This window comes from Colletotrichum jinshuiense, chromosome 2 (genome assembly GCF_051148585.1).
Source record: "Colletotrichum jinshuiense chromosome 2, complete sequence".
NCBI classification, from domain to species: Eukaryota; Fungi; Ascomycota; class Sordariomycetes; order Glomerellales; family Glomerellaceae; genus Colletotrichum; species Colletotrichum jinshuiense.
The window spans coordinates 4,947,858-4,961,574 of record NC_139309.1 but is presented as its reverse complement, the minus strand read 5'-3'; the positions used below and the strand labels follow the sequence as shown (position 1 = coordinate 4,961,574).

Here is a 13,717-nt window from a genome sequence, read left to right as displayed (position 1 = left end):
CAGATGAAAACGGACGTGGACTTCCCAGCGACCACTCAAGACTAAGACTTGGGCGCTTTCGGGTCCACGCAGAAAGGCCCAAATCCCCCACTGTGCTGTGTGCTGCCGCCGATTTCGAAATTGTTAGATCCACTGCAGAAGCGACATGCAACAACCAACAGCGGAGCCGACCCAGGAAACATTGGAGATGGATGGCCTGGGACCGGGGGGTTTGCAGACTTTCCATCTCGAACCCATCAGTTTGTCCATGCCATTAGCCATGCATTGATTATCGTGTCTGTCCACCGGCCGGCCTAGCTGGCCCTATCCATCTTTATCAATCTTGTCTGTTGTCTTATCCGCCATCAATGCCGAGAGCCCGCCCATCACCGCGTTTCTTGGTATTAATTAGTTCTTGGACCGATTGAGTCGTCGCCGATGATGAATGAAGCTGAACCCTGTAACTCTAACCTCGTACAACTAGCACGAGTGGCCCGATATGTATTCTCTCGGAATCGTACCAACGGAGGCCGGCCGTAACAATGCCCGCTGCCCAAGATTGCTTGCCTCAGTCCCCACGTATCAGTTGCATACAGAAGCACACTACGCTACTTCAAGCAGTGGTCAGCCACCACCAGCAGATTGTAAACCGGGGACCCGGCATCATGGACGTGGCGGTCCCCCTCTGCCTCCACGTCGCCGACAGCTACCTACCTATCCTCGCCACACCAGTGCGTAGCTTCGCGAACTTTGCTGATATCGAACCTCCACACAGTGAGCCCCTCCGCCAGTGAGCCCCAGATGCCGGGATATTGTCCCGGCCACTTGGATCGTTCAACACCACCACTGCCCTAGACAGACATGCCGACCCTTGCCCGGGGACGTCGGGCCAAGTCGAGTCTAAATCGTGAATGACGACGGCCCATCGAATGGGGCAACTCGGTGCTGCTCCTCGCCCGCGCTTTCATTCGCAGGTTGCTGCCCGTCATATCAACCACACTCCACAGCGCTGAGTCGGAGCCTCGCCATCCAATCCTTGGGGCCAGGTGATTCGGCCGATACCTGTGACTGGCAACGTTGACGATGTCCCCGGCCGTGGTGGGACTCTGCTCCCCCTCCTCAAACACCACCGATAACAGTGACGTTCCATCCCTCCACCATGGAAATCTTCAGCAGACTTTGGGGCCGTTCCCGCAGTCTGTGATGTCAGCTGCAACGGAGGGGGGCACTCGGGGGGGGAGGGGGAAGCTGCCAGGCTCTCTGGCCACCTCGCTGTTGTCCCTCTTAAGCAGGCCCCCTTCATCTCGCCCCCTCGTATTGTGCTGTTTCTCGTCCTCTTTTTCGAAGCCGAGAACACCTGCAAGCCTAGCCTCACCTCCCTGCTGCCACTTACACCACCCTTCTCGTATCGTTGCAATCCGCGCTATACCCCATCTGTGAAATAACCCAACATGAGGCTCATCATCCGCGACGATGCCGGCGCCGCCAGCACCTATGTAGCCAACTACGTCGTCGACAGGATCAAGCACTTCAATCCCACCCCCGCACATCCATTCGTGCTTGGTCTGCCGACGGGAAGCAGCCCGCTGGGGGTGTACAAGATCCTTGTTCAGAAGTACAAGGCTGGGGAGGTAGGATCCCGCCTCTCCCTGCTAGGAGACTTGTGGCTGACAGCTCGTACTCATAGATCTCATTTGAAAATGTCATCACCTTCAACATGGTAAGTCTTGAACTCCCAGTGCTTATCTATCCCCTGAACCTCGTGCCGTGCCGCCATTGCGACTTCGACTAATACCAGTCAGGATGAGTACGTCGGCATCCCTCGGGACCACCCCGAGAGCTACCACTCCTTCATGTGGAAACACTTGTTCTCCCACGTGAACATTCACCCCAACAACGTCAACATCCTCAACGGCAACGCGCCCAACTTGGAAGCCGAGTGCGTCGCATACGAGGCCAAGATCAAGGCCGTCGGCGGCATTGACCTCTTCCTCGCCGGAATTGGAGAGGACGGCCACATCGCCTTCAACGAGCCCGGCTCCAGCCTCGCCTCGAGGACGAGGGTCAAGACACTCGCCTACGACACCATCCTCGCCAACTCGCGCTTCTTCGACAACGATGTCAGCAAGGTCCCCAGGCTCGCCCTGACGGTCGGCGTACAGACCGTCCTCGAGGCCAGGGAGGTGGTTGCCATCATCATCGGCGCCAAGAAGGCGCTTGCCCTCCAGAGGTGCATCGAGCAGGGTGTGAACCACATGTGGACACTTTCCAGCCTCCAGCTGCACCCCCACCCGATGATTGTTGTGGATGAGGATGCGACACTGGAGCTGCAAGTCAAGACAGTCAAGGTGAGACTGCTCCGACGCCAGGCCCCCCTCCCGGAAACCGTGATCTCTCAAGGCACTAACTCGGAACTAGTACTTCAAGAGCATCGAAAAGGTCGCCAAGGAGCAGGGCTTCGAGCAAATCTTGCCTTCCAAGATCCGGACCGGGCCCGGCCCGGTACCGGTGACGGTGGTCGACGAGGTAGAGACGCCCACAATCCTGCACCCTCAACCCACAACCTCTCGCCTGCTGCGGGCCTCGCCGGCAACGGAGTACCCCATCCGCTCGACGTCGCCCGACATCGAGCTGGTGTTCGAGAGTATGGGCTCCCGCACAAAGACGCCGACCGACCAGCAGCTCCGGGCCGTCACGCCCGACCTCGTGACCGACAGGATGGCCACCCGGATCCCCGAGCCGGCCCTGGCGGGGCGTCTTACGCCGAATCCGGAGCAGCAGATGATGTCGAGGGTGAACGCCGTGGGTGCTTGATTTGGGGGTGGGGTGAGGGTTTTTTTCCTTTGTTTGTTTGTTTGTGTGATTGTAAGCATATCGTCGTTACCGCGTTGTGCCTGTTTGTCACTCGCTAGATGCAAAGATTTGCAGAAACCGGTTTTCGGGAGGGTCCGAACCAGAATGTAGCATTCGTAGACCGAGGCAAAAAAAAGGGAGGGGTTAAGCTCATGGGACCTGGACTTGGATGACTTTTTGGCGGCAATTAAAGGGGCATTTTTCTTTCTTTTTTTATTATTCTTCATGAGTGTGGGGATTCTGTGGGAGTTGACGCCGCGCCCACTGGGACGGCGTACAGTAAAGGGCAGAGCAGGCCTCTCGCCGTGTACGATGAAGTAAAGGGTAGCTAGACATAAGATAAAAAAGTCCTGCAGTTCGGTGTGTGGTTTGTCTCTGTGCGCGTTGCCCGACCCCTTTCTCTTTGTGTTCCCCGACGTAGGCCCAGAGCCCTGTGATTGGCCCAAACGGCGCCAACCCCCTCCCCTCGAACCGACCTGCAGTCAAGTTTTGTCCAGCAAACGCCCTCACAACTTTTATTGGGTGGCAGGAGTTTGGGGGGAAAAGCCCAGCTCAACAGGAGCTGGGCGGGTTTTGATTCTCCTTGAGTCCGCTCATCACTATACTCGGGTATAACCTCGTGCTCCGCTCCCGCTTGCAGACCCCGTTTCCATTCCTTCCTCTACCGTGACCCTGTTTGCCCGGTCGCAAGCAGATCGGTCCATTAGCCTATAATACACCGCCCAGAAAAACAGAAACTAAAACAAAAATGTGGTTTCGTCAAGTCATTCAAGAAATCCCGCAGGCGACCTGCTGTGGCACACGCGCCGGGATGAACCGAAAACCTCGCGCCAAGTGCCGGGTAGATATATGGGTTGCCAGTATTCACACTATCGTCAAGACTCGGCGGTGAAGTATCTCTTCGCCTTGCTTCGGAGTTGCTGCGCCTTGATCTCCGGCGGCACTATCGTGTGGTGGACGACGTGAGGCCGGTAGATTGCTTCGACTGGGGGCATCCTGTGACGGGTTAGCTTGTGAAGCATCGAGTAGTCGCTTTTGAGAATCCCTCACCAGTCATCCACGCTGAGTGGGAAGTATTCGTAGAGTAAATCATCCTCTTCCTTGGGACTTTGACTCGGGTTGTGGCCTGCGGCGGCCGTGGATTTGGTGAACTGCGGGCTCTGCACGTCCGAGTTCGACCTGTTGGGGCTCCTCTCGTCTTCGGACAGGGAAAGGTTGATAGGGCCGGATATTCCAGGTCGAGGCGCCGAGTTTGATGTAGATGTCCTGGCCAATGACCTTGTTGGTTCTGAGGACCAAGCTGGGATGGGGGGCCGGTTGATTCCTGGCGACACGGCCAGCTTCTTGGCTGGAGGCTGGCCGGCGCTCAATTCCCGGTACAATTGCGGCGGTGCCCAGTCCGCGGTTTGCTGAATGTTTCCCAGGGACTGATACTTTGCTACGGGCGTTGGCACGCCATTGTTGTTGTTGCCGCTGCTGCTGCTGTTGTCCTTGAGTGCGGTTGCAGAAGCATCGCTGTTGCTTCTCCTCTCGGGCTTCTTGTCACCGCCCGTCAGGGGTATGTCTTTCCGGCTGTCGAAGTTGCGCGGACTGCGGCCCCGCACAATGACGGGACCTGAGTGTATCTCGGCAATTGTCACATGCTCGCCAGACTGCAGCTTCCCGAGCAGGCTGATCTGCACCAGATAGTGCTGCTGGAGGCCCTTTCTTCTCCCGTTGTTCGCCGTCGCGTGCTTGAACTGAAGCCTCTTCCAAGACAACGGCAGTGAAACCCTGTTCGCATCCACCTCTTGTCCGTTCGCGAGGTCTAGAACGATATTGGGCGGCCCGCCGCTCGACTTGGGCTCCTCGGCACCAACCGGGTGTGCGCTTTTCCAAGGTATTGAGATGACCTCCGTCGCCTTGCCCTCGATGGACTCGATGGCCGTTATCGAGGCGGCGAGCTCGAATATAGGTATCTGCCGGCCCTGCTCGTCCGAGATATGTGTGAAGTGCCGCGGTAGAGTGACCTGCCCGGAGCACTGCCACAGGTTCCGTCGATAGCACGTCAACTCCAGCGGTCTGCCGCTGTTCTCGGCGCCGAAGACGTCCTCGGCCACAAAGAACATGCCGTACAGCTCGGCCGTCATGCTGGGTTCCACACGCTGGCAGGCCCCGTCGACGAGGGTTGCCTTCAAGGTAGGCGCCGAGAAACCCAGTAGCTTGTTGTCCAGCTCTTGCGTGGGCGAATCCTGATTGAATTCCTCGGGCGCAGGCTGGGTTTCGAACGGGCGGTTCGAGTATGCGAACGGGTCTTCGAAGCCGGCGGCGGAGAAGTCTTGGAAGTCGTACGTCGGCGTAAACGGCAAGGCTGGGAAGGCGCCATTCACGGTATCCCTGCGGGAGCAAAAAGGGTTGCTGTTAGCCAAACTGGCTTTCGTCCCAAGGTTGCGACAAGCTGACAGAAAACTGCCCCCACGCCTCCACGGCGCCATGCACACACTACTTACAACAGAGAGTCGTCGAAAATAGAGGAATCCATGGCGTCCACCACGGCGCTGTTCAGACTCATGCCATCGCCGGGCGTCGCGCCGGACGACAATGAATGGAACGCGGCCATGGCATGGTAGTACTTGGAGCAAGCGCCGGCCGACGATGCGCAGCTATCTGTCCGTGGTGTCGCGAGATGGAGAGCGGCTGTTGGCGGCCCGAGGCGGAGGAGGACTGTCCAAAAGAAGCTCCCAAGTGAGGGGACGGCCGCGCTACTAAGAGTCCCGGCAAGAGCAAGGAAAGTCGTGAATGGTCGGGCTTAGCGAGTGTCTTGTCCGAGCGAGATTGATGGAAATGCAAAAGCGGAGGGATCTCTTTAGAGCATGGAGTCGAACGAGAGAGTGGAGAGAGAGCGCGCCTGTACGCCTGCACCCACCCCTATCAGGACGCTGACTTGCCGTCATTGGCCGGCTAGGTTTGTCAACGGCTGCAAGTGTTATCGCACTGTGGAGGCAGATGGGGCGCCTGTCAAGCAGTGAGGCACCCAAGATGCGGGGAGTTCAGGGATACGCCCACGGCGCGAATTGTGGACTGATGGCCCCTTGGAGCACAGTCTGCTCCACTCGACTCACTGTACAGATGCAACCAACTCAGTCGCTTCTTCCGCTTCCTTCATCTGAGATGGATGCACTGTCCGTCCAGCTTCGACTTGAATTTCAATTTAATTTTTTTGTTCATGTTATTTCTTTCATTTGAAATTATCGAAACTCGGGGTCTAATTTAAATAAGCGCCGTACAAGTGCACCCTCATCTTCTCTTCAGCTGCCCTACCCTGTTTGCTTGCGCCGGCGACTCTCCACGGCGCCGGCTGCCTGTGAGCCGTCGTCTGCGCATCCATCTACTCTGCGATTCCGATAGCAGTTCTATGTGTATATGGTCTATTATAGCGCCCGACCCTGCTCTTCCTTCTTCTCTTACGACCCCCCCGAGCCCTTGACTCATGTATCGCCTTGTCTACGGGCTTATCGGCGATTGGCTCTCCTTTCGGCTTGACACCAACGCACCGGCTTTCCACACCTCGTCCACGACCAGCTGGTTGGCACCGTCCCGAACCTCTTCAGAGAAAATCACCAAGTCGGCATCGGCTCCGTCTTGCAACGAGCCCTTGATCCCTTGCAGACCGAGCATCGCTGCCGGCGTTGCAGTCACGGCCTTGAGCGCCTTGGGAATGCCTGTGCCGGACCATCGCAGGAAGTTGTTCACGCACTCCATCAGAGTGACGGCGCTGTCGGCTGTTAGACTCGTTCATACACCGGATCCAACACAGCAAACTTACCTTCCAGCAATGGTGTTTGTTCCCTCCAACAGCAGAGTAGAGCCGACCTTGATGATGTTGTTGACATCCTGTCCGTTGGTCCACTGATAAGAGCCGTCTTCCAGGCCCATCATATGCATGGCATCCGTCACCAGAATGAAGCCATCAGGGTGGGCGTTGAATGCAATCTTAATCGTTGTTGGGTGGAGGTGAATTCCGTCCGAAATGATACCAAAGTACGGCCTTGTCAGACTCTCGGCAATACCCAGAACACCAAACACGCCGGGGTTGCGGTGGTGGAGCGGTCGCATTGCGTTGAAGAGATGGGTAATCATCGTGGCTCCTGCAGCCACTGCGGCTGATGCTTCTTCGTAAGTGGCTTCTGAGTGGCCAATAGAAAAGATGATGCCCCTTTCTCGCAGCTCGGGGATGATTTTGGTCATTTGGCCCCGTTCTGGCGCCGCGGTGATCATTTTGATAGGGATTGTGCCGCCGTTAGCGCTGGGGTCGATGTTTCCGGCGCCGTAGCACTCCTTCAAATCATCAAAGGTCTCTGCTTGTTGCAAGACATCGACGTTGTGGATGCCGTTTTTGGTGGGGTTGAGGAATGGCCCTTCAACGTGGGCTCCGAGCGATTCGGCTCCGTCGAGGGCCGCGTGTAACCCTCCTGATGGTCCAAGGTACGGCAGTGCCTGCAGTTGTTAGTATTCCAAAGAACCGTGGATTTTCTTTCTGATGCTTCGTTTTTCACGTTGACTTACACCTTGGTAAAGTTCGGGCTGTTGGCTGGTGAGCGTCGGGACGTACGAGGTCACACCCGTGGCCACCAGTTTTCTGTTAAGCTCCCGGACTTTCTTGCCATATTGCGACATGTCCTCCAGCAGCGATGAGAAATTGAAGCCGAAAGCGCCATTGAGTTGGCAGTCGATCAGACCAGGAGACACGATGCGGCCGCCCAGGTTGATAGTCTCGTCTGGAAGAAGAAGGTCGTCGAAGAAGGCCGCTTGGCTGTGAATAATCTTGCCCGTGATAGAGCTCACCCATATGTCTTCTTGTACCAGGGCATCGCCCTTCACGAGCCGGCAGTTTGTAAACTTTGTAATGCCATTCTTTAGCGTCTTGTTGGGAATGGCGATGGGCATTGTGTCAGACTGGGGGTTGGGCGCTGGTTTGTTGTCGGATTGGCAGAGTACTGGGTTCCGGCTTGGTCTTCAATATCAACGCCATGGACGAAAGGCGAAACGAAGTGGCAATGTGGGCTAGATCGGGATATTATTCACCGGAGATACTGCAGCTGCCGTGACTGGAGGGGCGAAAGAGCCAGCGATGCCGGCATGGCCCGGCTTGCATGGAAGTCGCATGGCCTTCCACGGCATTGGCACCTCGTCATCGCCCCTCACAGTTGCAGCGAGATAGCCACCACACATGGTGGTATGAGATAGGACGGGACCGTGTTTGGCAATGGCATCAAACGTGCCGTTGGTGGGGTTGCCAGTGGTGCCCTGTTGCACTGCCAGGTGCCCTTTGTGCCCGCCGAGTCAAAGAACTACTTGACCAGCGGTTGGTCCACATGGCAGAAAGCATTCGTTTCTGGAGCTTCGTTTCATTTCCACGCACCCAAGCACCGGCGCCACGCATTACTTCCAGATTCCAGGATTCGTAAGCCCCACATTGAGTCAGGGCCCTTGACCGTTGACGCTGGGAGATCCCAAGACGAACGTGGGAGGGAAACACAGTCTCGGGCCAGACGGGGGGGGAAAGAAGGTTTGACGTGGTGAGGCTCCATGTAACGTTCCGTTGTTGGGTGTTGAAGCCGAAGATCAGAAAGGGACGCTAACATCAGATATGGATCTTGGCTCGATACGTACCTCGAGCACACGTCTCAGACCGGCACACACCGGCCGCCAGCCGCCCCACACCGTTGGTGTCCGCTAAGGCACGGATACCTAAGGTACTATCAAGTCGTCGGCTAATCGAATCCCCCGCCCTCCGCCGGCCAATGATTGCCGGCCGTGGCTGGCACAGCAGCCCACCGCTCCCGCCGTCCATGGCGTCCCAGTTGCAGCCCGCGTCCTCCTCCTCACAGACGTTCCACGTCCCGCGCGACGGCTCCGGGTCACATCCGCATCCGTCCAACAACCGGGAGTCAACGTCAACGTCGGAGAAAGGTCATCGTTACCTCTCCCCATTGAAGACACGCAACCTCGAGAGGTACTATGCACGTCAAAACGTGACAAGCCGCAGACCGCTAGCCATGGCCCAGCTCAACATGGAGCTCGACCCACTATGGCAGGATCTCGATTGGTACGTTCAGACTCGACCCGCCCTCCATCTCCGTGAATCGCCCTCCCTCCCTTGTGCTGTCGTGCTCATTACGGCATCGCGGCTGGGGGGGAGGCTGCAAGTCATCCGACTCTATTCCCATTCGCTAGCTAACATGGCATGCTGCGCTGTCCAGGGCCATTGGCCAGATGCTCATCATGGGCTGGGACGGCACCGAGGTGACGCCCCAGATCCGCTCCCTTATTGAGGACCACCACCTTGGAACCATCATCCTGACCGCCAAGAACCTTAAATGTCAGCATCCCCTCCCGCCTGGAACCGACCTGTAGGACCACAGGTTGTAGATTTGTGCTGATCCCATGTAGCCGCCCAAGAGACGGCCAAGCTGGTCAAAGAACTCCAGACCATCGCCCACAAGGCTGGCCACCCCAAGCCCTTGCTCATCGCGTTGGACCAGGAGAACGGCGGCGTCAACAGTCTATTTGATGAAGACTACGTATGTCAGTTCCCCAGTGCCATGGGCGTGGCCGCCACGGGGCGGGTTGAATTAGCCTATGAAGTATCAAAAGCTACTGCAACCGAGGTCGGGGCTTGTGGTATCAATTTCATGCTTGGTCCTGTTTTGGACGTGCTCTCGAATGCGAGGTACCAACCTGTTGGAGTCCGCGCCACCGGCGACGACCCCCAGGAGGTTTCTCAGTACGGCATCGCCGCTATCAACGGCATTCGCGATGCCGGTCTGGCATCTTGCGGAAAGCACTTTCCGTCGTACGGGAACCTGGACTTTCTAGGATCAAGTCTGGACGTTCCGATCATTACTCAGACACTAGAAGAGCTGAGTTTGAGTGCTCTAGTGCCATTCCGCAATGCAATTGCAACGGGCAAGCTTGACGCCATGTTTGTTGGTGGATGTGCTATCTCAAACCCCTCTATGAACGTGTCCCACGCGTGTCTGTCTAACCAGGTTGTGGATGATCTTCTACGAGAAGAGCTCGGCTTTGACGGCGTCGCCATTTCGGAATGCCTAGAGATGGAATCTCTCACACACGAGCTCGGAGTACAGAATGGAGTGGTCATGGCTGTGGAGGCGGGCTGTGACCTGGTGCTGCTGTGTCGAGCCTACGACGTGCAACTGGAAGCTATCAAGGGGCTCAAGTTGGGTGTTGAAAATGGAATCTTCACCAAGGAACGGATTTACACCTCCTTGAAGCGTGTGCTGCGACTGAAGGACACCTGCACATCCTGGCAGACAGCTCTCAACCCCCCTGGCATTTCTTTGCTGTCCAAGCTGCATCCTTCACACATGGCCTTGTCCAGGAAAGCATACGACGATTCGATAACCGTCATCAGAGATAAGGAAAAGCTCCTGCCCTTATCAAAATCGATGCATCAGGAAGAAGAGTTGCTGCTTCTCACACCCCTGGTGAAGCCCCTGCCTGCCTCGAGCTTGACCAAGAGCATTCTCCAGGCTAGGGATGCACAGGGGCTTGCCCCGACCCCCCATGACAAATGGCTTCATCGGGAGAAGGGAGCTATCATGAGCGGAGAAGGTGTGTTCAGAGAATTCGGACGGAATTTGGCTCGAGCCCGTCATGGTAAGCTTCTCCATACAAGCTACACTGCGAATGGAGTCAGACCAGGTATGTGCATCTCGTTCTAGACAAAGGCATGCTTCTAATTTGACCAGTTCACGAGAATCTTATCCACAGGGCGTCCTGCATCATCATCGTAACTGCAGATGCCAACAGAAATTTGTACCAGGCTGGCTTCACGAAACATGTGGAGATGATGTGCTCAATGTTACGAACACGCGGTCAGAAGAAGTCTGTCATTGTTGTGGCCGTAAGCTCCCCATACGACTTTGCTATGGATAAGTCCATTGGCACCTACATCTGCACCTTTGATTTCACAGAAACCGCAATGCATGCACTGGTACGAGCACTTTGCGGATACATTGTGCCAAAGGGAACCCTGCCAGGAACGCTGCGGAAGAGTAAGAAGGTGCTTAAGTCCCGCCAGCACTGGATCGTGGAAGAATACGATCGTCATCGCGATGGTCATGGGCTCGAGGATCTTACCAAGGCCGTTGCCCGAGCGAACACAATTGATCTGGGTCACTTGGAGTCGATGCCGGCTGCTTGCTTCGAACTGTCCAACCAGAACATAGAAGAGGCACACTTTGTCGTCAGGAACAGCAGCACGCACGCCTTGTACGGCTTTGCCGCCACATACTTCGTGGACGGAATCGGCATCATCGGGGCCATCTTTGTGGATCCATCGAAACGCAACGTTTCTGTTGGGCGGTCCCTTCACCGAAGAGCATTGCGATATCTCGTTGGCAAGCGAGGTATCAAGAAACTCCAGCTTGGGACTTCGTTCCCAGGCGTCTTCCTCGGTATTCCAATTGACGAGGGCGGGGTCAAAAACTGGTTCGCCAACAACGGCTGGGACATCCAGTTCCCCAAGCGACTGACCAATCTGATCATCAATGACCTTAATGGTTGGGGCATACCTGAGGGCCTGTTGCAGAGTATCCAGCGAGCAAACCTTAGCTTTGATCTCATTCATGGCCTGGAAAACGCCGAAAGCGTGCTTAGCCATGTCGACAGCTATGCAACCCCCGAGGTTTTGGAGTTGTATAGGTGTGCCTTGCAGGAGACGAAGGCTTGTGGCATAGTGCGGGCAAAAGGACCGGGCGATGTGCTTTTGGGAACGATTATCATCTGCAGACCTGGCAGTCCGCTCGCTACCTTCGTTCCCCCTCTCCTGCCAAACGGAGATGAGGACATTGGGGGTATCCTGGCGCCAGTTGTTCATCCAGGGCCGCACGATACCTTGGTGCTTCAAGGGTTGACTTTGATGGGTGTTCGGCAAAACAAGGCGCATAAGTCGGCTAAAACTGTGCTCAGCTGGGTATGTTGCCGCTTCAACCATTTCCGAGTTTCTTTTCTAATGGCGTACAGGTACAAGATGACTCTTACGAACATATCATGGCGATGGGATTTGAGATTTTGCAGTCCTACGAAGAACTTACGACTACACCGGACAATGTAAGATTTGTAGCCAATGGAATGCATATTGTTACGCTAACCACGATCATTAGTGGGCCGATTTGAATTAAAAAATCTCTGTAATGCGCCTTGGGAGGCTCAAAGTGCAATATACCCTTTGGATGCGGCTCCTCGCTCGGCCACTTGCTGTCTGCCGGGGGCCGCTATGATATTTGGGATGGGCAGATCTGATCTAATTTGGTACAAGTTGCACAGGCCATGTTCGACATGATTTCTCGGGATTTAGGTGCCCATAGAGCCCAATAAGATTTATGAATGCATATACAGAAGCGAGCACTTGATGTTTGACAGATGCAGGCTACCCTTGCAGTCGTATCACAGAGTCACACTCCGGAACCCGGACTTTTGGTTCCTTGAGGAGCTTCACGGATTCAAGAGGATGCACTTCGGAGTGGGACTGAAGGGGCATGAATCCTGCGTCATAGTTAGGGTTGCCTCCTCGTCAACCGGCTTTGCCTGCTGTGTGGTACTACCCAAGCGGCTGGCTCTTCCGTTGTGGTATCCGCAAATATTGCTGGTAAGCAGGTCTAGATGCAAGTCATTGGCAAGAAGACTTTGTATACTCTCGTACATGTCGATGGTTTTCTTACTGCGGTACAGCAAACATGCTTTACGGGCACGCATCATGCCCTCAATTGTGTGACTAAGAATGTTCATCTCATTTCTTTTTACTTTAGAGAGACATATTAAGGGGCTCATGGCTTCCTGCAGGCTAATAAAGAGTGTGATGGCGATGTCACCATATAATAAACGAAGGAAAGCAAGAGGGGAAACATCGATCTAGGAAACCTCGCCCGAATATGCCGAAAACCCTGCTCCCTCTCCGCCCGCCCTTCTTCCTTCTTCCTTCTGTCTTCTTGATTTGTGTTTTAACTTTTGTTCACCTTGCCCACCCCACACATCTGGGGGGAAGCCTTTGGGGTAGCCGAAATTTGGAGTAGACAGGGGGTTTACAAACTACACTAGAATTATGTCGGTTTATCAAATGGGGTTAGCCACCCGTGGACATCAAGTCACGCATTTGCCGTGGGGAAAGAATGGCTGCCAAGCGAAGGAGAAGCAAAGAAAAAAAAAAATCTAGAAGATCCCGTGGTCTTACACGAGATGCGAGTCCGGCATTAGCAGCAAGGCAGCATTAAAGAGGTACCACAGCTGCATAGCGGCGGCCTTGACGACACCTGACTGGCCGCTGGGTCGGGATGTGGGGAGCTGGGGAAGACGGCATGGGTAGAGGAGGTGGAGGGGAAGAGTGGGGATGGATCGATTCGTGGTTCGCGGGGAAACTCTGGCCGACTAGGGTGAGCCTAGCCAGCGAGCAAAATATGGAGAAATCGTCAGTTTGTGACCGCGAGAGAACGGTGAGGAGGGACCAGAGTTGGAGAATGAGGAGGCCGTCTCGATCAGACCACGCACTGGCAAAAGATGACAGGCAGCGAGGGCAGAGAAGGAGGGGATGAAGTGGCGCGCATGACGGGGATGAGACGAGGGGGCCGGCTATTTGGAGGCCAAGGACGGAGAGACGCGGCAGGGTATATGGGATTCATCGGCTTCGCGTTGCGGTGAGGTGAGAATATCCGCTATCCGGCGGGTCACGGTTGGCTGGGCTTTCCGCTGGGACGGGCCGGGAACACCTTCGGCGAGAATAGGGACGAGAAAGCGATGACGTTGGAAAAAAAGATCATGGAAATTGGATGCTGGGGACCGGCCATCCCCCCCTTAAGCTAAACCCGGTTCTAAGCCATCTAAC

General features: G+C 55.6%; 3 protein-coding genes across 3 annotated transcripts; 2 read left to right on the top strand and 1 right to left on the bottom strand.

Moving 5' to 3' along the window:
* Positions 1–1,430: 1,430 nt before the first annotated feature.
* On the top strand, positions 1,431–2,793 carry EsH8_II_001298 (glucosamine-6-phosphate deaminase; the record flags this gene model as incomplete). The annotated part of the gene is made up of 4 exons (XM_083264596.1): positions 1,431–1,610; positions 1,667–1,699; positions 1,782–2,327; positions 2,398–2,793. The coding sequence occupies 4 exons, from the start codon at positions 1,431–1,433 to the stop codon at positions 2,791–2,793; spliced, it is 1,155 nt and encodes a 384-aa protein (XP_083121918.1).
* A 914-nt stretch (positions 2,794–3,707) lies between these two features.
* Positions 3,708–7,758, bottom strand: EsH8_II_001297 (N-acetylglucosamine-6-phosphate deacetylase; the record flags this gene model as incomplete). The annotated part of the gene is made up of 6 exons (XM_083264595.1): positions 3,708–3,828; positions 3,883–5,208; positions 5,322–5,535; positions 6,366–6,586; positions 6,638–7,308; positions 7,378–7,758. 6 exons carry the CDS (start codon positions 7,756–7,758, stop codon positions 3,708–3,710), a joined length of 2,934 nt encoding a protein of 977 aa, XP_083121917.1.
* Positions 7,759–8,615: 857 nt separating this feature from the next.
* EsH8_II_001296 (glycoside hydrolase superfamily) lies at positions 8,616–12,020 on the top strand (the record flags this gene model as incomplete). The annotated part of the gene is made up of 6 exons (XM_083264594.1): positions 8,616–8,920; positions 9,075–9,193; positions 9,265–10,539; positions 10,587–11,812; positions 11,863–11,949; positions 12,003–12,020. 6 exons carry the CDS (start codon positions 8,616–8,618, stop codon positions 12,018–12,020), a joined length of 3,030 nt encoding a protein of 1,009 aa, XP_083121916.1.
* Positions 12,021–13,717: the final 1,697 nt, after the last annotated feature.